The 23,798-nt window shown below is 37.7% G+C and overlaps 1 protein-coding gene across 1 annotated transcript in view; it reads left to right on the top strand.

Moving 5' to 3' along the window:
* The window catches only part of LOC122808698 (alpha-2-macroglobulin-like protein 1), a 488,551-nt gene that overhangs the window by 230,601 nt on the left and 234,152 nt on the right, over positions 1-23,798 (top strand). Inside the window, exons 14-15 of the mRNA XM_044079684.1 lie at positions 11,477-11,622; positions 13,836-13,985. Coding sequence (XP_043935619.1) covers positions 11,477-11,622; positions 13,836-13,985 — 296 coding nt within the window. The remainder of the gene's footprint in view (positions 1-11,476; positions 11,623-13,835; positions 13,986-23,798) is intronic.

Here is a 23,798-nt window from a genome sequence, read left to right as displayed (position 1 = left end):
TAACTACATGCTACACATGTGCTAGGTTTACTTATTCATGCCAGCCAGTAAATGACTATTGTGGACTGTATATATGTTTCACAGCTACTAGCACTTCCATCACCCACTTTATATGGGACTGCATACATTTGGGTTGCCAGCACATTTTCAAACAGTACTGTTTGTATAATGCAAGGATACAGCAACATTTCAGACTCTGTGACACAGGCACACTCTGGGTTTTAGACCTTTATTAATGACATTGCACACTTTTCCACGGGCTCACTCCTTTATTTGATTTAATGGTGTTTATGGCAGACATGTTCAAGACATATTATACCTTTATTAATAGGTTAGAACAATCTTTTTTCAGGCTCACTCACTTATGTTTTATGAAAGTGCTTGCAGAGATATTATTCCAGACATATGTTACCTTTCTTAATGGGTTACTACACTCTTTTTCTGACTCTCTGATGTTTTTATCTGGCAGTACATGCAGAGGACTTATTCAGGCAATTCTATGGCTGTTTTATTGGACTACAACACATTCTTTCATGCTCTAAAATAATATTTTATATAACAATACATGCAAAATAATGACTAACCTGCCTGGTGGCACAACCTTAGCAGCCTATCAGCATAAGCTTGCTGATTTATAACACGGTCACCTGCAGCTGTAAAGTAAATAAAGGGATACTGAAACATACTTATCCGTTATACATACTCCATTATCAATTCTTGCATACTGCATTCCATGGCTACATACTCAGTTGTGGGGCATCCTGCATCCCACGGGCCTCCTGTATCCACCGGTTCCAGGCGGTCTGGCTTTCATCTCTTCAGGTCTGCATGGTGGTGACAGACCTGCTCACCAGTCCGGGGAATGCCTGTGGCACTGGTGAGGTCATGAGCTAACCGCTTCCAAGTCTCTTTCTTGTACTCTGTCCCTTGGAACTGGCCCTGCAGGAGTCTTGACTCGTGATGGTGGACAAGGAGCCAAGCCATGTATTTTGACTCCTCGATGCCCCAACGTTGCACTCGGAAGCGTGAACCCTCTCCTACACCTGCCATTCTGACTGCAAATGTGTGCTACAATCAGTTATGGTGAGTATTCCCGCCTATGGGGCTTAAATATGCTGCATTTCCCGCACTTTTTTGTTATTGACCATTTTGTAAAATTATTGGCTGACTGCAGACCTGCTTAGTAATGGTTAAACTACCATTCGTAAGTATATGAATGTTAATGGTGGCTGCTTTCCCTATGTTGTCATGGCTTAGTGGTTCTGTACTTTGATTATAATGCACAGGGTCCTAGGTTTGAACCTTGTAATTGTTTTATTTTAATACTGTCTAGACAGGCTAGGGGGTGTGGCTACATATAAGCAACTTAGCTCTACGTTGCTCCCCGGTGCCCTACGGAGCCCTGGTTGGCGCGGCGCACATGTCAGCTCAAACACATTGTGCTGGGTAAAGCGCTTTTAAACTTTGGGCAACTCTATTGCGCTGGGTAAAGTGCTATTAAACCATGGGCAACTCTGTTTAGCTGGGTAAAGTGCTATTAAACTATGGGCACCTGTGTTTAGCTGGGTAAAGCGCTATTGAAATATGGGCACCTGTGTTTCGCTGGGTAAAGCGTTGCTTAACAGCAGCCTATTATATATCTGGGTCCTTTAAAAATATTTATTTTGTTCACTGATACATTAGCCATGTCACTGCTTTTAATAACATTTTAATCATATATGTCTGGTATTATTCTGAATACTGATTTAAAACATAAATATGAAGGGGAGTGGTGGGACTTGAACTGTGAATGCCTCCTCTTTGTGCATAGGCTCTACTATTACGCTATTTCAACTTGGTGTGATTTGCATAAACATTCTTTCTTATGCTCTTCCATGTCGGAATTGCTTACTATGGCTAAGAAATTCACTCCCACGCACACACGCACAAATACGGGCAGCTATTTTGGGAATTTAAAAAAATATATTTAATATTTTGCGTTTTAGACCTATGATAGGGGTTTACAATATCAGGGAGTGTGGTGTTGGCTGCAGGGACATTTGAGCGGACTCGCTCATGTTTGTGCTTTTTTTACATTTCAAACACTTGCAGGGGCGTGGACATTTAGACTGCTTGGCAGTCCGACACACCCCCTGCTTTCTTACACGGTCCGTGTAAGACTTACGGTTGAGTCAGCGTGCCCTCATGCATATTCATGGCACGCTGACATCATACCGTTCAAATGCAGCCTCCGTGTAAGACATATTAAGTCTTATACAAAGGATTTGTGAATCCGGGGCTATATGTTTGTAAGGAGCTTATTTCAGATGTGTATTGAATTTACTTTGTATAGACCCTATAGAAAATATATATTTTATGTTGCATACACAGATACATCAACATACGCACATGCACACACACACACACACACACACACACACACACACACACACACACACACACACATAGCATGCACACACACACACACACACACACACACACACACACACACACACACACACACATATGTATACAGTTGAGGATTGTCTGCTCCTTGCATGCAGCAGTTTGAGTTTTGTGAGTTTTGATGGATCAAAACTCAGTGATGGTGGACTCAGAACCTAGCTTGGTGATATGCACTGCACCACTGTATGTGTAACTATATACATATATATATTGAGAGAGAGAAAAAGGGAGAGATGGATGCAACTGAAAAGGAAGTTTGCACCTTTAGCTGAAATGCTTTTGTGGGTGTAAAAAAGAAAGAAGGCAGAAATATGTGAATGCTTATTTATGTGAGTCACACATAGATGGATTCATTTATATAGTGCAGGCAAGCATGAGTGTGAAGGAAAATTAATGACTGAGTGAAAATTTGTTGGTTGTGAAGATGTGAAAGACTATGTTATAGCGGTGGGTGTGAATATGCAAGTATTTTCCAGTTACGGTTAGAGTAAGGATTGTTTAAGGTGATAAATTCAATGATGTGCATTTTTTGTGTTACATGTGATCTGTGTTCTGTTGTTTTGTGTAGCAGTACTATTAAAGAAACAGTTTTTAGTATCCATAATGTGTAAGGTTAGGATTAGGGGTTGGGGAAGAGTCACTAACCCTAATGGTTACCCTAACCCTGCATCTTCCCCCAACCCTAACCCTACACATTAAAAAATAAACAAATAGAAATAAAAAAAACAAGTACAACAGGATCGCAAAATAAACAGAATGTTTCCCTCTTTGATTGCTGAAACCCATAAACTACACATTCTGACCAAATTTGTTTGAAAAATGATAGTGTTACAGAAAGGTTTTTTGTAAGGTTACGTAATAAGTTAAGGTTAGGGATAGGTTTATTTTTAGGGTTGACCAACTTTGTTAATGTATGCCAGCCCAACACTTTTACCATACAAAACCTCATCCATAAACTTACCACTCGACAAGATAATTTCAGACAGAAACCACATTCATCAAAACACACACACACACACACACACACACACACACACACACACACACACACACACACACACACACACACACACGCTAATCTATCACCTAAGAGCTAAATTAAGATTTCTGCAATAATCTGATTTTGCTGAATGACCCTGATTCTGCCGTATCTTTGTAAAATGTTTGATTTTATGGTAAACCAGTGAGGATTACAGTTAGTCAATAATGTCAGACATTAGAGCTTTGTACTTCTTGTCATTCAGAAAATGCATGTTGGTGCAAAACCTGTTCTTCTGATTTTAATGATAACTGGCTTAATTTCTGGTGTCACTCCATAGGAGCACAATATCTATCAGTTTGGGAGAGCATGGTTAACAGACCGCTTTGCTTTGCAAGGATGGTCAACACTACACCCCCTCCCCCTTCGGCTTTCACATATTGGCTAAAGCTTTAAAAACATTAGATCCTTTTTTGGCAATTAAAAAAATTGACATGACAGGACAACTCAAAGCAACCTTAAGGTATTGTTGCTCTATGCTAGTATTCTAAACAAGAAGCTGTACACCCTACAGGCTGTCATCATCAGTCTAGAGACTGTAGACATCTGTGCTGTTATGTAAACTTGCTTTAAAACTGCAGAAACCACCTCAGCAGTGCCTTCCACACATTTATACCAACAACAGCACAGGCAGGGGCTAAAGGTGGAGGAGTCTCAATTTACATAGCAGCAAATGCAACTGTAGGTTTGTTAAACAAGATGATGCCCTGGAGTTCATGCATGTCCAGGTCTCTATAGACAACTTTCTTTACCATGTGCTGCTAGCTACAGGTCGCCCTCTATGACCCACAAAGCACACGATATTTACCTAAATGTACTAGAGGCACTCACCATCCAACCAAATACCCTATTCATGGGAGACTCGTATGGACTGGGAACTGTACACTGCCTGTAAGTCCCAGGCACAACCTTTCCTGTACTCTATCATCACAAACACTTTGGAACACATAGTACATGCCCCAGTAAGGTAATCAAACATATTGGGTGTAGTACACACCAGCATAAGAGAGCATTGAATGCCTCCCCAACTCTGTGACACATCCTTATTGGTAAAGTAAGACCACAAAGCTGACTTCATTGAATTAAAACCCAGAAAACCCAACTTAACCCGTAAGGATCAGAAACTATTCTAAAACAAACACAGCCTATTAAGTAGGAACTATTCTGAAACAAACCACATTCTATTAAGTGACATTTGTCAAAATTAATATCCTCAAACCTAAGAACACAGCTACCTATGCAGAATTACTTACAGAAATGCTGTACAAACTTGTAAATGGCTGCATTGAGGCTGCCATATCTACCAGAAGTAAGCCCAGATCTAACACCAAAAACAAATTACACTGGTGGAGTCCTTAAAGGCTATTTAACAAAAGAAAAAAAGTCATGGCCAAAATCAGAAAAAAACATCTCTCACAGAGACAAGAGCTCTTTGATTCATCCTAAACAAGAAACTAAGAGATCTAATAAAGTCCAGCAATGACAATTGTAAGGTCAGGATAGCCTCCCAGGCTAAAGACAATCACAAGGCCTATGTCAGGAACTTTAAAGGTAATACTCAGCAGTGTGCAGAATTGGTGGTAAATGGCACAACCTTCAATAACCAAGGTAAAATGGCAAAGCTACTGGCTGATAAATTTAGCTGTCCCACTAACCCCTGTGAAATCCCTTCTAGCATGTCCCCCAACTATCAACTGGGACCGGGTCCTGGAAGTGCTTATTAAGGCCAGAAACAGTGCTTCATTGAGCCCCAACAATATCCCCAGTTGCCTCCTAAATAGCCTAAAACATGACCTAGTAGGACCACCTGAGACATTTATCAGCTACAGCCTCATAACAGGTTATATGAGTGTTGAATGGATGGCTGGAAAAGTCATCTTTCTTTATAAGAGTGGACCATCAGCTGACCCCAGGAACTACAGACCCACCAGTTTAACAAATTTAATATGCAAAGCCATGGAACAAATTATCATGGAAATGGTCAAGAAAGACACTGGCAAACTAAAGATGCTGGACAAATCTTAAAAAAAATAAGCTTTGCTAAGGGGAGGTCTTGCCTGCTTAACCAGTCAGACTTCTTGGAGAGTGTCACTATGGCTATGAATGAGGGAAAATGGTGCATACCACCTAACTTCACCTGGCCAAGTGTTCAGCGCAATACTCTACTCAGGTATTGTTGACAAACTGTCAACACTAGGAATAAATCCCTACATAACTTGCTGGATTGCCATCTTGCTCACAAACAGAACCCTAGAAGTCAAGATTGTTGAGACCACCTCCACCAAGAGACTATTTACTTGCAGAGTACCCCAAGCCTCTGTGTTGAACTTGGTCCTGTTTAACATCTAGTTCTTAGAAGTAAAGGCTAATGGCAATGGCCTCGGGCTCACCAAGTTTACAGAGGACTGTAAATTGGGAGCTATTATAGATCTGCCCCCGTGACACCAGCATCCTACAAGAGGGTCTAACACAAACAAAGAACTAATGCCAAAGCCCTGGATTAAAACTCAATGCAAAGAAATGTGTTATAATGCCCTTTGGGAAATTGTCCAGCCAAGGTAATTAATTAATTGATAAAACACCGCTAAGAGTTTAACCAATAGTTAAGGATCTAGGAACATATGTATACAGTAATCTGGTGTTCAACCAACATATAGCCAAGATAGTAAGAAAATCAAACATTAAACGTGTAACAATAAAATAAAAAAAAAAACTGTATGCATAACATAAACTAAAATAATATTTTATTTTATTTTATGGTATATATATATATATATATATATATATATATATATATATATATATATATATATATATATACATATAGTTTAGAAATATGTTTATGTGGTCTGTGGAACTTGTTAAATGATATTTAATAGGAGTAGTGGTAATGATTATATTTAATTTATAAAATAATTGATTTGTTAGCGTGATTGGTTGAAGGGATTTATTTATTTATTTATTTATTTATTGACATTTGCTGACTGGGAAAGTCCACTGGGCCCAGCAACCCATTTTCAGTGGAAGTCTGGGGAGAAAGGCTCCATACAATCACAGAAATTTTTACATAACATCAGTTTAACTTTGAAAGTCAAGAAGGCTTTACATAATACAAATTGAAGTAGATGTACAAGATAAATACATATTATAGGGGTATACAATACAAGAAAATAAACCAAGTGTGTTACATTTTTAGTAATTCTGTTTGTATATTCTCATAAGTAAGAATACTGTTTAATCAATTCTGTTTATATTTATGGTTGTTGATTTACTGTGTGAGCAACTCTGATGAAGTCTGTGAAACAAGAAAGAAAGCTCTCAGTTGTTAATTAAATTTGTGAATTCATCATACCAAGTGTTATTTTTTTATTTTTTATAGTAAGAAAATCATGTGATGTCATTCAGCTCATAAGTAAGACTATGGCATCAAGGTTCAAGGAAGTTATAGTACTTCTCTACTCAGCCTTATCAGATCCATCATTGAGTACAATGCTCCCTTTGGTATGTCTACAACCAGGCACTTGTTGGAACACCTCAAAGGTTCATCATCAGGAAAATCTAGGGTATGAATACCCTGTCCTTAATAGATCACCTCTAGGTCCTATCTCTGTACTTAGTCTCCTACAGGTTACTGAGAGGTGATCTATGCCTGGCCTAAAAGACATCCTCAGATCTAACTCTGATACTTCTCTTGCACATCCGTGAGATGAGCAGCACTAGAAACACTAGCTACAGGGACCTGACCTTTGTCTGCTATATAAATAGTGCCTGCTGAAGGGGCTGATATGTGTCTCAGTGGATCCCAATGCTATGGAATAAACTCCCCATCTAAGTGAAACAAAGTCCGTCCCTGATCCTATTCAAAACAAACCTTGATCTCTGGATGGAAAATTACAAATTCACCCCTGGTCTGGCCCCCATGTCTCTGATGGACAGAAATAGACAGTAATTCAATTCATCCCTAAGAAACATACCCCCCAACACACATAACCATTAGCCACCTCTTTACTAACATACCCTACCATTTAGGCATCCAAGGAACTCTGGGACATAACTGGGTTGGTTGCACAATGAGGCTTGTAAAGACCCTGGTGGTCACTAGACTAGTATAAACCTATGAACCTGTTAACTTAAAGATTCCATATAGTCACTCATTTTTTTACCATTTCCCTTGTAACTTACCTTATCATTCAGAAAAGGTATACTGATACAAAATATGTTGGTCTGTTAGTTTTTAATATCACTGATTTTGCCTCATTTTATTTTCCCTGTCTCTCATAAAATTTTTGACTTTCTGGTGAATCACTAAGGATTGCAATCAGTCAACAATGCATGGTATTAGTGTTTCATAATTAATAACCAAGACCCAATCCTCCAAAGGCAGACGTCCTGTCTGGTGGACCCCAGCCATAAACAAACTATATAATAGAAGGAGGAAGCTACTACATGATAGAGCAAAATCCCAAAAAGGGAAGGCATCTCTGATCAGTATTAGCAAAAATCTATGGGCACTCATAAAATCGTCTAAGGCCAGCTTCGAGAGAAAAATTGCACAGGACACTAAGGATAATCACAAGTCTTTCTTTAGTTATGTTAGGAACCTGGGTGGGAATTCCCAGATATGCTCAGAATTAGTTCAAAATAACAAAAAAATACACCAAACCCACAGACATTGCCAACATCCTAGCTGACAGGTTCAGCGCAAACTTCTCCCCACCTCCACCAAAAGGGCAAATACCTATCCCAGCAGAGTGCTGCCCCCCTGACATCTCAGATGCTCAGGTAAGAGCCGCCCTCTCCAAAGCAAAAAACACAGCATCAATGGGACCAGACGGTGTCCCGGGCTGCATCCTACATGAACTCCAAGAAGAGCTAAACCCAGACCTAAAACTACTGTTCAATCTCAGCCTTACTACAGGATATGTACCCAAAGAGTGGTGTACAGCAACAGTGGTCCCTCTCCACAAAGGTGGTGCCTCAATGGATCCTGGAATCTATCGCCCCATAAGCCTGACTAGCTTGGTCTGCAAAGTTATGGAAAGGATCATCATGGACCTCATAAATAAAGATATTGGGGACCTACAGACACTGGATCCTACCCAGTTCAACTTTGTTAAGGGTAGATCCTGCCTCTTAAACCTGGTCAATTTCTTTGAAACAGTCACCAAGGCCATTGACGAGGGGAAGGTGGTCCACACAGCCTACCTGGACCTCGCAAAAGCCTTCGATACAATACCCCACGCAGGCATTATAGATAAGCTCACCAGCTTAAATATAAACCCCTATGTCACTAGATGGGTTGGAAATTGGCTGAAGGACAGAACCCACATGGTTAGAATTGCTGGAGCCATGTCAGACTCCAAACCAGTTACAAGTGGCGTCCCACAAGGCTCAGTCCTGGGACCTTTCTTGTTCGGTATACATTTCTTGGAGGTACAGGCCAACATGGAAGGACTGTGGTTGACCAAGTTCGCAGATGACTGCAAACTGGGCACCATAATAGACTCTCCAGCTGACACAAGCATCCTCCAAAAGGGCCTCATAGAAACAGACAACTGGTGCCAGAGCCATGGCCTCAAGCTAAATGCCAAAAAGTGTATAGTCATCCTCTTTGGCAAAAATAAAGTGCCCACAAATTACCACATAGGTGGTAATCCATTAAGTACAGAAAAAGTAATTAGGGACCTGGGGACCCAAGCTGAAAGCAATCTCTCACTTGACAACCACATGGCCAAAGTGGTTAGAAAAACATTTTATATAGCCCACCTAATCATGAAGGGATTCACATCTAGATCAGGGGAGGTCATCGTACTTCTTTACTCATCCCTCATCAGGCCCATAATTGAGTACAATGCCCCTTTTGGGATGTACCTTACCAGACACCTGCAGCAACTGGAAAGACCCCAAAAGTACCTCACCAAGAGGATCAAAGGGCTCAAACAGATGCCATATGCTGCCCAGTTAAAGAAACTCCAGTTCTACTCAGTGGCATACCGCCTGCTCAGAGGCGATCTGTGCCTGACGTATAAAGCCATGTCTAACCCGGAATTAATGGACATGCTGCACCTCAGAAAATCCAAATCCCATCGAGCTACACACTCGAGAGACTTGAACCTCAGCACTGAAATAAATAGGACATGCTGGAGGGACAGATTCATAACCCAGAGGCTCCCTTCACTCTGGAATAAAATCCCAGTCCAGGTTAGGCAGAGTCTCTCATTGACTCTCTTCAAGAGGAATCTTGATGAGTGGATGGGAGATCGTAGGTTTACCCCGGGCATCACTTCTGTGTCACTGTTAGACAGAGGCACAGTATACTAACCTCGAAAAAGGGCATAGCAAAATTCATTTAAAATGGGTGGCGAAAGCCAAACACACTCTGGCTAGGCTTATAAATGCCCTACGGCAGATAGCCTAGTATGAACCTATGAACCTATGATAATATTTAGAAAATGCATTTTGATGAGTAATCATTTTTGTTGTTCTTCTAACTTTTTAAGTGAATACAAAAATGAATGTGTTATACCATTTTTTTTATATTGGCATTTGCATCCTGGACCACTACTTGTGCATGGTTCAGTGTCCTCCCTTATTGCCCTGTACTTTATCTGAAAACAGATTCTGCATTACCCCCTGACATTGTGCACACAGAGTGAAAATAACTAAGTAGCAGGGATGGAGGTTGCCTGCAACACAACCATAGACACAGACGTTTGTAGTTGTGAAAATGTCAGTACAATACAAGATATTTCACTCTTATTGTTTCATTTCAGATTTTGTGTCTGCTATGGATTTTCAAGTTTGTAACTTTATGATTCGTTGAATTATGCTCTAGGAATTCTGAAGTCCTTTTCAGTTTTTGTCTATTCACCTATATGTCCATTTATCTGCCTATCTACCTGTTTATCTCTCTATCTATGTCTCTGTCCATCTATTTATCTCTCTACCTATCTCTCGATTCATCTATCTATATAACATATAGCTGGCTACATAACTAGCTAGATAGATAGACAGAGGCATGTGTGTGTGTGTGTGTGTGTGTGTGTGTGTGTGTGTGTGTGTGTGTGTGTGTGTGTGTGTGTGTATGTGTGTGTGTGTATCTATATCAATCTCTCTTGATAAATAGATAATAGATTGAGTCACACATGAAACATGTGCAAACTAGAATATTATGCAATACATTTTAACACAAATACTCAAAACACATACATATATGCTGGACCAAATCTTAAGGAAACACTGGGATTGAGAAAAAAAGGATAACATAGCAAAAGCCTATGCAAATCAGCAAATAGCTCATTTTTGAGCCAAAATCAAACTGTGGATATGATCGCTAAAGTTATGAAGAAAATTGAAGCATACAGTACTTAAACTAATTCATGCAGCAAGTGGAGAAATAAACACACACACACACACACACACACACACACACACACACACACACACACACACACACACTCACACACACACACACACACACACACACACACACACACACACACACACACACACACACACACACACACACACACACACACACACACACACACACACACACACACACACACACACACACACACACACACAAATAAAAGCAGGCGTACGTCATGAACAGGATAGCTATCATTGGTAACCTAACCATAATCCTCTGTATCACATATCATCAATAAATTATGAAAACTGGGATATCCATATGACAAAAGGTCTAAGTAATGTGAAGTCACTAGCCATGTTCCATATTCATGAACAAATAAAAGCACTTTTTATAACTGAGAAAAGTCGCTGAAGTAGAGAATACTAAGGAAAGAGATCAGACATTGTTTTTTCATTCATTCAGAGAGAACGGTTTCTCTTTGGAAATCACATTTGTTTGTTACTGTACTGTTTAGGGTTTGAGTTAGTGTACTTTTGCAGATCGGCATATTTTAAAATGAAAATATAGCGGATAAGTCAACCATTGCTTTTCTCCTCTTTCCATTCTTTTCTCTGCAGACATAAAAGGTTCGTTCTCCATTTCATTTCCAACCAGTAGCGATACGTCTCCTACAGCACGGGTCCTGGTATACTCTGTAGTTAATAATGGAGGAGTGATGGCTGACAGCTTTGATTTTAAAGTTTCCAAATGCTTCAAGAACAAGGTAAATAACACAATGAGTGGTAATAACTAGATGAAATAAAACACATTTCAATATTATTTTTCTACTTTCATCATAGCAGTAGATTGCCAGTATTTCATAGCAGAAATAGTAAACTCGCTGAGGAGATAAAACATTGGTCAGAGAAAGATAGGTAATATATTCTTCACTGTAGCAGGCAACTGAGTAAATGTCAAGAAATTCCTACTAGGACAGCTGAACTTTATTTGGAGTTAATCAGAGTCTCTTTAATTGATGGCAGGTGTGTACCCAAGATGATTGAATGCAGTAATTAAATCAAAAGGTGCTTCAACAAAGTATTAGTTTAAAGGTGTGCACACTTATACATCCAGCTTATTGTATGTTTTTCTTTTATTTTTTTATATTTTTCCCCTAACAGATTTGTTTTTCAATTGAATTGTACAGGTTGTAGGTCACATTAAAGGTGGGAAAAGTTTTGAAATGATTTATTGTGGTCTCATTTTTTATATCACAAAAACCTGGCATTTTAACAGTGGTGTGTACACTTTTTATATCCTCTGTATGTATATAGTCTTCTAGGACTGAGTTGCAACTCACTGTTTTGTGTTGAACTTGCAACTTTGTTATTCACAGTTCTCAACATACATCATCATAAGCTGTCACAAATGTTTCACATATGCATTTTTAGAAAATAAGTTCTCAGGAGGTTTGCAAGCATACTATTACACAAATCCAGTTTTATTTTTCAAAAACGCACCAGAGAAAGGAATAAGGCAAGTACATGTTTTCTGTGTTGAAATCAAGCATTTAGCTTTCCACTGCTGATGATAATATTTAACTTGGGTTATGGGATTGTGTTAGCTTATAGTGCTCATCTGGATCTGATTTTGCAGAAATCCTTGCTTTTTCCACATACTTTCACCCTGTCCTTATAAGTTTTTTCAGTTTCTGGAAAATCACAGGATTACTATTAGAGATATGTCAACCCCTAGCAGTCATTAGGTTTTCATACTTTTTATTTAAAAAATGCTGATGTAAAACCTGCTGTTTTATTAACCTTTTAGTTGAATTAGGAAATATTTAATAATTTTGCTGTTTCTATCGACATTAGTAAAATATGTTTACTTAAGGTTTATTGAAGGACTTCAACAGCCTCTGAAGTAAACAATATCTCAACCAATAATACTATGTAATATCCGATATTAATTGTAACCAAACTGTCAAATCCTGCCATGACGCCATTTTCCATTATCATTTAATAATGATTTTTATGAATGCCTTTGCAGTCAGTGTGGCATATTTGCTCTGCTAACTGTTTTAAGAAATCTAGAGCAATATAACAGAAAATAAAGTTACAGAAAAACTTGAAAAGAAAATATGACAGAGGGAAATATACATAAAACAAAGTATATGCAAAAGTTTATAATGAACAAAGTATCAAATAGCAACATACAATTAAATAAAATAGTATGATGTAGTTGTAAAATGTAATAGAGAAAGATTAAATTTATAACTGTGGTTATGAAGAGCTGGGTAATTTTAAATGTGTCCAGATATAGACCATCAGCAGGAAATGTTTTCCCACATTGCTGTAGGCCTGATGTGGAGCAGCAGTAGGGACAGGATTTAGTTTCTAGATGTGGTAGGTTTTGAGAATATTAGGAGTATATATATATAAAATGTATACTAAAAAGAGTACTTCAGTAAAGCTTTGGTTGAATGAGGTAATGTAAACTGAAGAGCTGGGTCAGACAGTTGAGAATATGTTGTGATTATGAATGAGTGCTAGGATGTAACAGTTAAAGAATAGGATTGGCTAATGCTTATAGCATGTACAATGTGGAAGTAATGACGTCTGAATGTGCATTATAACGTGTACAGATTCCTAGGGGACTACAGTTAGCATTACACACATAGCAGTAAGGGTTGACTAGGAGCTGTAGTGGGTAACACATGATCGCTAATATAAGGACAGCATGGCTGACATGGAAGTCTCTTGCCAGTTTACTTGTTTAAATGTTTGAAAGGCATAACATAAATGGATATTTGTTTTGTTTTCCATAATTCTATTTTTATTTCTTATTAATTTTTAATGATTGCATTACATCATCAGTAGTACATAAAACATTATATAATATTTGAAATTCACTTTCCGGACAGTAACTTACTGGCATCAGTAATGATTTTGTCAAATATTTTACTGTCAAGTGATTATTGACATCTCTTTTTAATAGGTTGGTCTACAGTTCTCTAAGTCAAAAGTCCTTCCAGGATCTAAGCTGTCACTTAACATCAAGGCTGCTGCAGGGTCCTTGTGTGGCCTGAGAGCAGTAGATAAAAGTGTCCTTCTTCTGAAGCCAGAGACAGAACTAACAGCAGATCTGGTAAGTTTTGTGTGTTATACCTTCTGGTAGAAAATTCAATAATTGGTATGAAATGATAAAAAAAATGTGTTTTCTGGTTTGCAATGTATGTCTTCTGCATTTTGCCATTTCAAACTGGAATGCAAAAATGGGGATTCTTAGATCAGATGACATATCTAACCGACGTTTGTCACAATGAAAGTAAGAATCTTTTAATTAACTTGGCTGTGTTATATAAATCAGAACTCATTTCTTTACTTTACCATATCTCCTGATAACCCATGCTGTATTTTTGCTTTTTCCTAACTATAATTCTCTATATGCTTCAGGACTGTTTAAGCATATCCATCTTTCCTCACTTTATCTCAAAGTTTTCTGGATACCCTTATGCTGGGAACATCTTGATTTATGTGTTATAGTTGTCACAGTAAATGTTATTAACATTAAATATTATAGTTATTTAGACAGCTAATCACTATCATTTTTCAAATTATTAGAGAAGCAGGGGAAGTACTTTTTGTTATACTCTATCAGGTATTAGGTGCCAGCCACTGTGCACGTTTTATGACCAAGAAAGTTAAGGGAGAATTTTTAATTTATGATACGCTCACTGTATTAAGTGTTAGTCCTAAAGAATTAAGATACATGTCTCACAAGCTACCTTAACAGTAGTAAGGATATTCTCAGCTATCTAAACTTTTATTATATCGGTGACAAAATCTAAATAAAAATGAGCAATAATAACTTTGTAAAAGCGAGATAAAACTTCGGATCACAAAAGCTCAGTACACTTTCTCATTATCATTCTGACCTAGTATGAAAATACTAAAGCCATCAAACTGCAGTCACTAGCATATATGGATTCATTCAGTTATCCACTCATAAGGTAATCACTGTATCCTCTTAAATAAAAACAAATGCTTACAAAGCACTGCAGTGGCAGTCTTTCTTCCATATTCCTTTACATATAAAGTACTTTTTTTGGCTCCCTCCCCACCACTGACTGTCAACCACCCCCATCTGCTCTCCTTGTTCACCAGGTCTACCATACCTGCCTTAGCCTCTACTAGGCTCAATCTGATCCACATCTGGGGCTGATGAGGACATTGGGGGTGCTGTTGTGGTATCATACTGCTGCTGGGGATCAGCATGTACTGCCTTTCACCCCACTGCAGCTTTCTGAACTCTACAGTTGCTACTTTTGGGAGAAGCATCCACACTTCCACATATTTGCAATCTCCCAACCAAGCAGTTTGCCACTTTATCATGGCGACTGACAAGCTCTTAACACTACTATTGCAGCAATCTTTGACTGGCTTCCTCCCACCAGAGTAGGAAAACTGGCCTCAGCCTCTGTCCCTCATCGTCCCTACCTCTAGCCAGTCCCACCATGGGCGGTAGTCCTGCGGATGATTACTGCATCACCTGAATCTGCATTCCACAACTAATGTTTGCTCTCCGTTTGCTGACACCATCAAACTTAGTTAACCACACGCCATGTCATATGATCAAACCACTGAGTATTAAAAATCATATCACTGGCCTTCTTAAAATTATAGTAGATGGTCCATGGAAAAGTAATTTCATGATTTTTGAATCTCATTTAGTAGATAATGTTCATGGTCAATAGATGACATTGATCATAGTTAGCTGTGATGTCATAGCTGTATTAAGTAAAACGCAAGTTGTTTTCTGTTGCTGTATTTGCTACTGATGTTATGGAATTGAACAAGTATGTTACAAATTAATATGCAATTCATCTCTTGCAAATTTGTGGCCACAGTTGTGTAATAGCTGGTCTGATGAGCTGAGGAGAGTGAATTGAAACAAGACAGCCAATAGCTTATACAATTTTTATGGCAGCAGACCAGATAATGAGGTGCCACCTGTACTTCAGCCCTTTTCCCACACTGTACTCATTGCTGGATTTTATTTAATATTCTACATATCAGGGCGAGTGCAAGCATATGTCCAGCCTCTTCTAGGATCTTCTCCTCCGGGTAACGTCTGGTTTCAAACTCAATTAAGTATTGATCTGTGTGTACATTTGCATCACTTGTACTATGTATCTATGCCATGAGAATCCAAAAGAATGCAGATTTAACTTATATCAGCTGTAAAAAGTAGGATTGTCATGGATCAAGCATGGCATCTGAAGGAGATGAGTAAAGAGGCAATTCAGAGCAGCACTGGATGTGCTCTCCCAATGGCACTTACATTAAACCAGTGAAGTTTATTTTCCAGTGATGCAGTGATAGCAGGGGAACAAGCATAGATATGCCAGATAAGAATATATGGTAGGTGGTGCACTGACCTTTATATAATCAGTCAAATGACAACTTGAAAGAAGAAGACCAATTCTATTAGTTTTAAAGAAACACTCCACTCAGCAACTCTGTATTATTGTTTTATTTGTTATAACTCAAAATGTGTCTAATGGGAACTGCTATATGAAAATAGTTTTACAATTTGTTTCTACACTATATTTTCCTTTCATATGGCACAGCCTAGATGCAATAATAATTAGGATCTTTTTCTGCTTTTAGAGCAAAGAGAGTGCTGTCAGAAGCTATATTCTTAAACTGTCTCTGGAGACATTGTCAGTGTTTCCTTTTAAGAATACTGCAATTTGTGTAAGTGTGTGGTGATAAGTCCTTCATGGGACATTTAGCATTTAAATCATACTCCATTCGAAGCAGCTCACTGAAGTCTTCTGTTAGGTATACAATGTTGCATTTGAAGGAGTTCTGCATAACATTTGTTGTGCTATTATGACCAAGTATTAAGATGTCAGCTCTTTTAATTGTATGAGAGCAACCAGCTGGGCATTATTAATGAGCCATGGCAGCATTAGCTGTTTGATCTCACTGAACACCAAGGTGACCCTGCTTCCTTATATGCAGGACAAGGAAATAGCCACTGCAATAGCAAAACAGAACTTGGAAATACTGGGAAATAGGCATTTGGAAGCCGAGTCATGTTTATTGATGGTTTCTTGACTCTGCACAGTTCTGTGTTCCAGCTTCAGAAGGAACAGCTTCTGTTCTCCGTAATGGCCAAAGGACATACAGAAGATTGGTGTGATAATACTCCCTCGTGTCCCCAGTTTCAATCTGCACACTGAGGTGCTGCCTGGTACTCCTCTACTTCCTAATGAGGAACAGTGCTTGAGGTAGTAGAGGGCTGTGAGGAGAAAACTGGGGGCCCTAATTATGGCAGCTCTGACTCTGACTGGGCAACAGCTATAATGCATAAAGTCTGTTAAGCATTTCAGTTACAAATCAATTTATATCAAGATGAAAGTATGGAAGCCTGGAAACTGCAAACAAAGCACCACACTGACTCACTCAATGGGATAATAATAATTTTATATTAAACACCTTCATCTTTGCAGTTAGGAGACTCCAAAATATTTGCTCACAAGAACTACAAGCATATTATTTATTATTTGTTATTTATCTGTCATTTGTTAACCTGGATAGTATGACTGAGCTATTGCCCTTTTTCAGCAGAGGCCCAGGGAGAAAAGTTCCACAGTACAAATAAGCAAATAATGTATATCTAAAGTAAAATAAAATAAAATAATTAAGCAACAGCCATTCCATTACGAGTAAGAGAAAACAGCTACAGAGACATTAATACAATGTAGTAAGTACAGAAACTGGTTATTACAAGAAACTGGTAATAACACATATTGATTGTCATCAGTCGATAACCGTACAATTCAAAGGCAGTTTGTCTTTTTAGTTACAGGAGGTATAGATATTTATTATAAAAGCCATATTGCAAATAGGATGCAGGTAGCAGGTTGCCAATACTAAGAAGTGAAGGAGCATGTAGAGCAGTAAGTGACTGTCATGTCATAATAGGAGGTTACATTATATACGATAATCAGAGAAAACGTAGGAAGTGGAGGAAAAGGGAGGAATGGAGAAGAAGTAAGGGGGGAGGGTGGATGGGCTCCAAGTTTGATGATTACACTGACAGGTCCAGATACTGTTTAGGTAGTTTTTGAGAGCTTTCTTGAATTCATGGACCTGGGTAATATTTCTGAGGGTACAAGTAAAACCAGCTGCAAAACACGAACTCAAAAGAGAAAACTTGCAGAGAAAACCAGTTTAATAAAAAGCAGAGCTTTCGGGTGTAACCCTTCTTCAATACTAATACATTCAAACACTAAACTCTAGAAGCTTAAATACAGGTCTAAAATCACATGACCAGCAGCCAAATGAAATCATGTGACAGAAAACAAATTAAAAATTAAAGACATATACATATAAATATATTAAAAGATGTGTAGATACACAGTATAAAATATTTACTTTACAAGATTACGTAGCTTAACTAACATAGGTTTTAAACTGACAGTGCTATTTAAACCAGGATGAGTATCAGCAGCTAATCTCAATATCCATTCAAATTCTTTGAGCTCAAGGCGGTTGTTGACATCACCACCTCTTTCATTTGGACATAGAGCATCAATCACTCTAAATTTAAATGCATGTGTTTCACCACAAGTTTTAATATGTTTACATAGTGCATTATTGTCACAATTTCTCCTAATTTCAGAATTATGGTCTATAACATGTTCCTTAAGCTTACGTATTGTTTTTCCCACGTAAAATGAACTGCATGAGATGCAGGTAGCCAAATAAACCACAAAAGTGGTGTTACAATTAGCTGTAATTTTAAAATTAAATACTTGTCCATTGGCAGGATGAGTGAAAATATCACTACCATTCCCTAAGATGTAAGCACAGGCAACACAGTTAAAACATGGAAAAGTACCAGTTTTAGCAGCCAAGTGTGTATAACAGGGTCTATAAAAATCTTTATAACAGAGTAAACTTTTAATCGTCCTCATATTTTTATATGTAAAATGTGGCTTGGTGCCCAATATAGTTTTAGTTCATCCAATGCCATCAGAATGGGCCAGTTCCTGTTAATAATTTGTCTAATTGAACTTGACCTACCATTAAAAGTTGTGACGTACCTTATTTCATGTTGAGTAATGGTGTTATTACACTGACTATCTGTGAGGCTTGACCTATCTTCCAAAAAGTTGGTATAAGTGATGTCTGCCTAGCTTCCATTACATCAGATTTAAGCTTGGATAATAAATTCATATCATATCCACTAGAAAAAGTCCTCTACCATATTATCAAGTTGTGAAACAAATGTAGTATTATCAGTAGTTAGTCTACTTGCTCTAATAAATTGAGATTTTGCTACACCTTTAAAGACATGTGGCGTGCATACTACTGTGATGCGTATATCTTCCATTACTAACATCCTTTCTATAAATACTAGTGTTTAATATGCCATCATTCAATTGCAGTTTGACATCTAAAAAACATATGCTGCTGTCAGACACATCCATTTTAAATTTCAAAAAATTAGTACTAGAATTTAAATAATCAATGAAAATATTCAAATCATCCAAAGTACCATTCCATATTAGTAGACAATCATCTACAAATCGCTGATAGAAACTAATGTTACTAAGAAATAGATTTTGTGCATTAAACAAATAATTGCATTCCCATTGGTAAAGCACTAAATTAGCGTAAATATTTGCTACAGATGTGCCCATAGCTATGCCTGTTAACTGAAGAAATAAGGTATTATTAAACATAAACACATTGTTCCTCAGAACTACATCCATAAGGCAACAGATATTGCTAATGAGCCTATGGTCAGGACTAGGTTGAGAAGACAAAAATTCTCTAAGTAGTTCTATTCCCACATCATTGGGGATAACTGTGAAAAGGGACATGATATCAAGCGTCACTAAATAATATTTCTTGGTATTTAAATTTTAAATGATGATACTGCCTTTAAAGTTATCACTAGAACTGATGTAAAAAATTGTATAAGTTATGTGAACATGGTTGTGTATAAGCTGCAGCTTAATAATGACATAGATATTGATCTTTTTAACTATTTTACAGTACCTTGTCCTCTGATTCCACATTTATATGGGATCCCTAAGATTCATAAATCCCTGGAAAATCCACCCATGAGACCGATTGTCTCTGGAGGTGGTTGGGTTACTGAACCCATATCAGTTTATTTGCATAGGCAATTAGAAGTTTATTTACCTAAATGTAGTTCTATTCTAAAGGATACTTGTGATTTATTGTCAAAGCTACGGGTATGGTATAATAATGTAAAAACTGATTTAAATACCAAGAAATATTATTTAGTGATGCTTGATATCATGTCCCTTTTCACAGTTATCCCCAATGATGTGGGAATAGAACTACTTAGAGAATTTTTGTCTTCTCAACCTAGTCCTGACCATAGGCTCATTAGCAATATCTGTTGCCTTATGGATGTAGTTCTGAGGAGCAATGTGTTTATGTTTATGTTTAATAATACCTTATTTCTTCAGTTAACAGGCGTAGCTATGGGCACATCCGTAGCAAATACTTACGCTAATTTAGTGCTTTACCAATGGGAATGCAATTATTTGTTTAATGCACAAAATCTATTTCTTAGTAACATTAGTTTCTATCAGTGATTTGTAGACGATTGTCTACTAATATGGAATGGTACTTTGGATGATTTGAATATTTTCATTGATTATTTAAATTCTAGTACTAATTTTTTGAAATTTAAAATGGATGTGTCTGACAGCAGCATATGTTTTTTAGATGTCAAACTGCAATTGAATGATGGCATATTAAACACTAGTATTTATAGAAAGGATGTTAGTAATGGAAGATATACGCATCACAGTAGTATGCACGCGCCACATGTCTTTAAAGGTGTAGCAAAATCTCAATTTATTAGAGCAAGTAGACTAACTACTGATAATACTACATTTGTTTCACAACTTGATAATATGGTAGAGGACTTTTTCTAGTGGATATGATATGAATTTATTATCCAAGCTTAAATCTGATGTAATGGAAGCTAGTCAGAAATCACTTATACTAACTTTTTTGATTGATAGGTCAAGCCTCACAGATAGTCAGTGTAATAACACCATTACTCAACATGAAATAAGGTACGTCACAACTTTTAATGGTAGGTCAAGTTCAATTAGACAAATTATTAACAGGAACTGGCCCATTCTGATGGCATTGGATGAACTAAAAACTATATTGGGCACCAAGCCACATTTTACATATAAAAATATGAGGACGATTAAAAGTTTACTCTGTTATAAAGATTTTTATAGACCCTGTTATACACACTTGGCTGCTAAAAGTGGTACTTTTCCATGTTTTAACTGTGTTGCCTGTGCTTACATCTTAGGGAATGGTAGTGATATTTTCACTCATCCTGCCAATGGACAAGTATTTAATTTTAAAATTACAGCTACTTGTAACACCACTTTTGTGGTTTATTTGGCTACCTGCATCTCATGCAGTTCATTTTACGTGGGAAAAACAATACGTAAGCTTAAGGAATGTGTTATAGACCATAATTCTGAAATTAGGAGAAATTGTGACAATAATGCACTATGTAAACATATTAGAACTTGTGGTGAAGCACATACATTTAAGTTTGGAGTGATTGATGCTCTATGTCCAAATGAAAGAGGTGGTGATGTCAACAACTGCCTTGAGCTCAAAGAATTTGAATGGATATTGAGATTAGCTGCTGATACTCATCCTGGTTTAAATAGCACTGTCAGTTTAAAACCTGTGTTAGTTAAGCTACGTAATATTGTAAAGTAAATATTTTATACTGTGTATCTACACATCTTTTAATATATTTATATGTATATGTCTTTAATTTTTAATTTGTTTTCTGTCACATGATTTCATTTGGCTGCTGGTCATGTGATTTTAGACCTGTATTTAAGCTTCTAGAGTTTAGTGTTTGAATGTATTAGTATTGAAGAAGGGTTACGCCCGAAAGCTCTGCTTTTTATTAAACTGGTTTTCAATGCAAGTTTTCTCTAATATTCCTGAGGGTCATGGGAAGCTTGTTCCATGATAGTGCAGTTAAATATCTGTAGGGATTCTGGCCAATAGATTTTTTGAGTTTGTAAATCCATAAGAGACATTGGTCTGAGCATCTCAGGGGTCAAGACAAGGTATAGAGGAAGACAAGTGATGAGATGTTAGGGACTGAGGAGGGCTTGTTCAGGATGAAATGGATGATGAGTAGTTGAGTAAGCAATAGATGGTGAGGAAACTCTAGACAGCTGAGTGTCCTGAGAGTGTGACCATGGTGCGATTTAGAAGGTAGATTAGCAGCATATCTAGCAACTTTGTTGTAGGTGGTTTTGAGTTTCGAAAGCAGTGAGGACTGCAAGTTTGTTAAGATTTATGAGCTGCCAAAGGAGCAGGTATGCTTGGGCAAGTGAGATCCTGGAGTCTGGTGTAAGGAACCTTTTGTTTCTATACAGTAGGCTGAGGTTTTGATGGGTTTTCTTGATACAGTGAACCACATGAAGGTCAGGTTTAAGTTGGTCATCTACGATTGCTCCAAGGAGCTTAGTGTAGGTTTCAGCTTTGATAATAGTGTTGTCAAGGGAAGAGATGATGAATGAGGTTTTGAGGTGGGAGGAGGATTTTGAGAAGAAGAGTAGAAGTTTTATCTTTTTGGAGTTAAGTATGAGTTGGTTGTTAGCAAGTCATATTTCAGAGAGGGTGAAAGATTTTTGTGTCAGAGTGAGAAGGTCAGAGGAGTTGCCAGTGACAGAGATGATACTGGAGTCATCCATGTCCTGTATGATGAATGACTGAGGACAGGATGTGTACAGTTGGTTAGTGAAACTGTTAAAAAAGAAGTGGGCCTAGAATAGAGCCTTATAGGACTCCCATTTTGATGGGGAGAGAGGGAGAAAGAGGACAGAGCCATTTGACAGATTGCTGTTTGTCTGTGAGGTAGCAGTTAAACCAAGAGATAATTGCTGAGGAGAGGTTGAATTGAGAAATATTGGAGAAGAGGATGGGGTGAGAGACAGTGCCAAAGGCTTTGAAGAGGTCTAGAAAGAGACAGGACACTAGTTTATTATTGTCTCTGGCTAGGGAGATGTAATAAGTAAAGGAAATGAGAGCTGTAGTGCTGCTGTGGTGGGAGCAGAAGCCATGCTGGGTAGGGGTGATTAGGTTTTCTTGAGTGAGATAGCCCATGATTTGTTTATGAACATAGTGTTCAAGAACTTTAAAGAGGGGAGAAAATATGGCAATGATTAGAGTGCTCTACAGAGTTATTAATGGAGTTATTTACTGAAAATATCTTATGTTCAGCAGACATTTAAGCCAGGAAGTGTAGCAGTGCAAGACATAGTTACCAGTCCAACTCCATCACTTGTAAACACCTGTCCTTATATCCACTTTTTGTACTAATCAGTATAATATCAACTGCAAAGAATTCATGCTATCTGTAGCTAATACACACCAAAGCGTCTTTGTAGAAAGCATTTGCACTACCTCTTTGTTTGATATCATACAGGTGCATGTAGCCTCATTGCAGTAACTTGCAATATGTTTTACCATTGTAAAACATCTCACAACTGCTACAAATAACTATATAAACCACATCCTAAAAGTTGCAGTCATTGTGAGCCCATTTGCCATATGGCGTATTTACATAAACAAAGGAAATGTATGAGCCTTCATAGATAAATCAACACTTGTCATTATGTCATTTTGATATGTACTTCTTAGTTTTTGTGTCTCTTGCTAAACTATATTTTCATGTCTAACAATTATCAGTCTTTCTTTTTTTGTGGACAAATGTAAGATTATCCCACAACTACTCTGTGTTTTGAGTAATGGTACTATTGTCAACACTGTAAATGACACAAAAATAATAGCAATCCATGTATCTGCTTGCACTAAGTGCTTACAATTCTTTTGTGTAAGTATT

The sequence above is a fragment of the Protopterus annectens genome, chromosome 8.part0, assembly GCF_019279795.1.
Source record: "Protopterus annectens isolate FY-2018-M chromosome 8.part0, PAN1.0, whole genome shotgun sequence".
NCBI classification, from domain to species: Eukaryota; Metazoa; Chordata; order Ceratodontiformes; family Protopteridae; genus Protopterus; species Protopterus annectens.
Note: the sequence above shows the minus strand (reverse complement) of the source record. Positions and strands in the feature narration are given on the sequence as shown.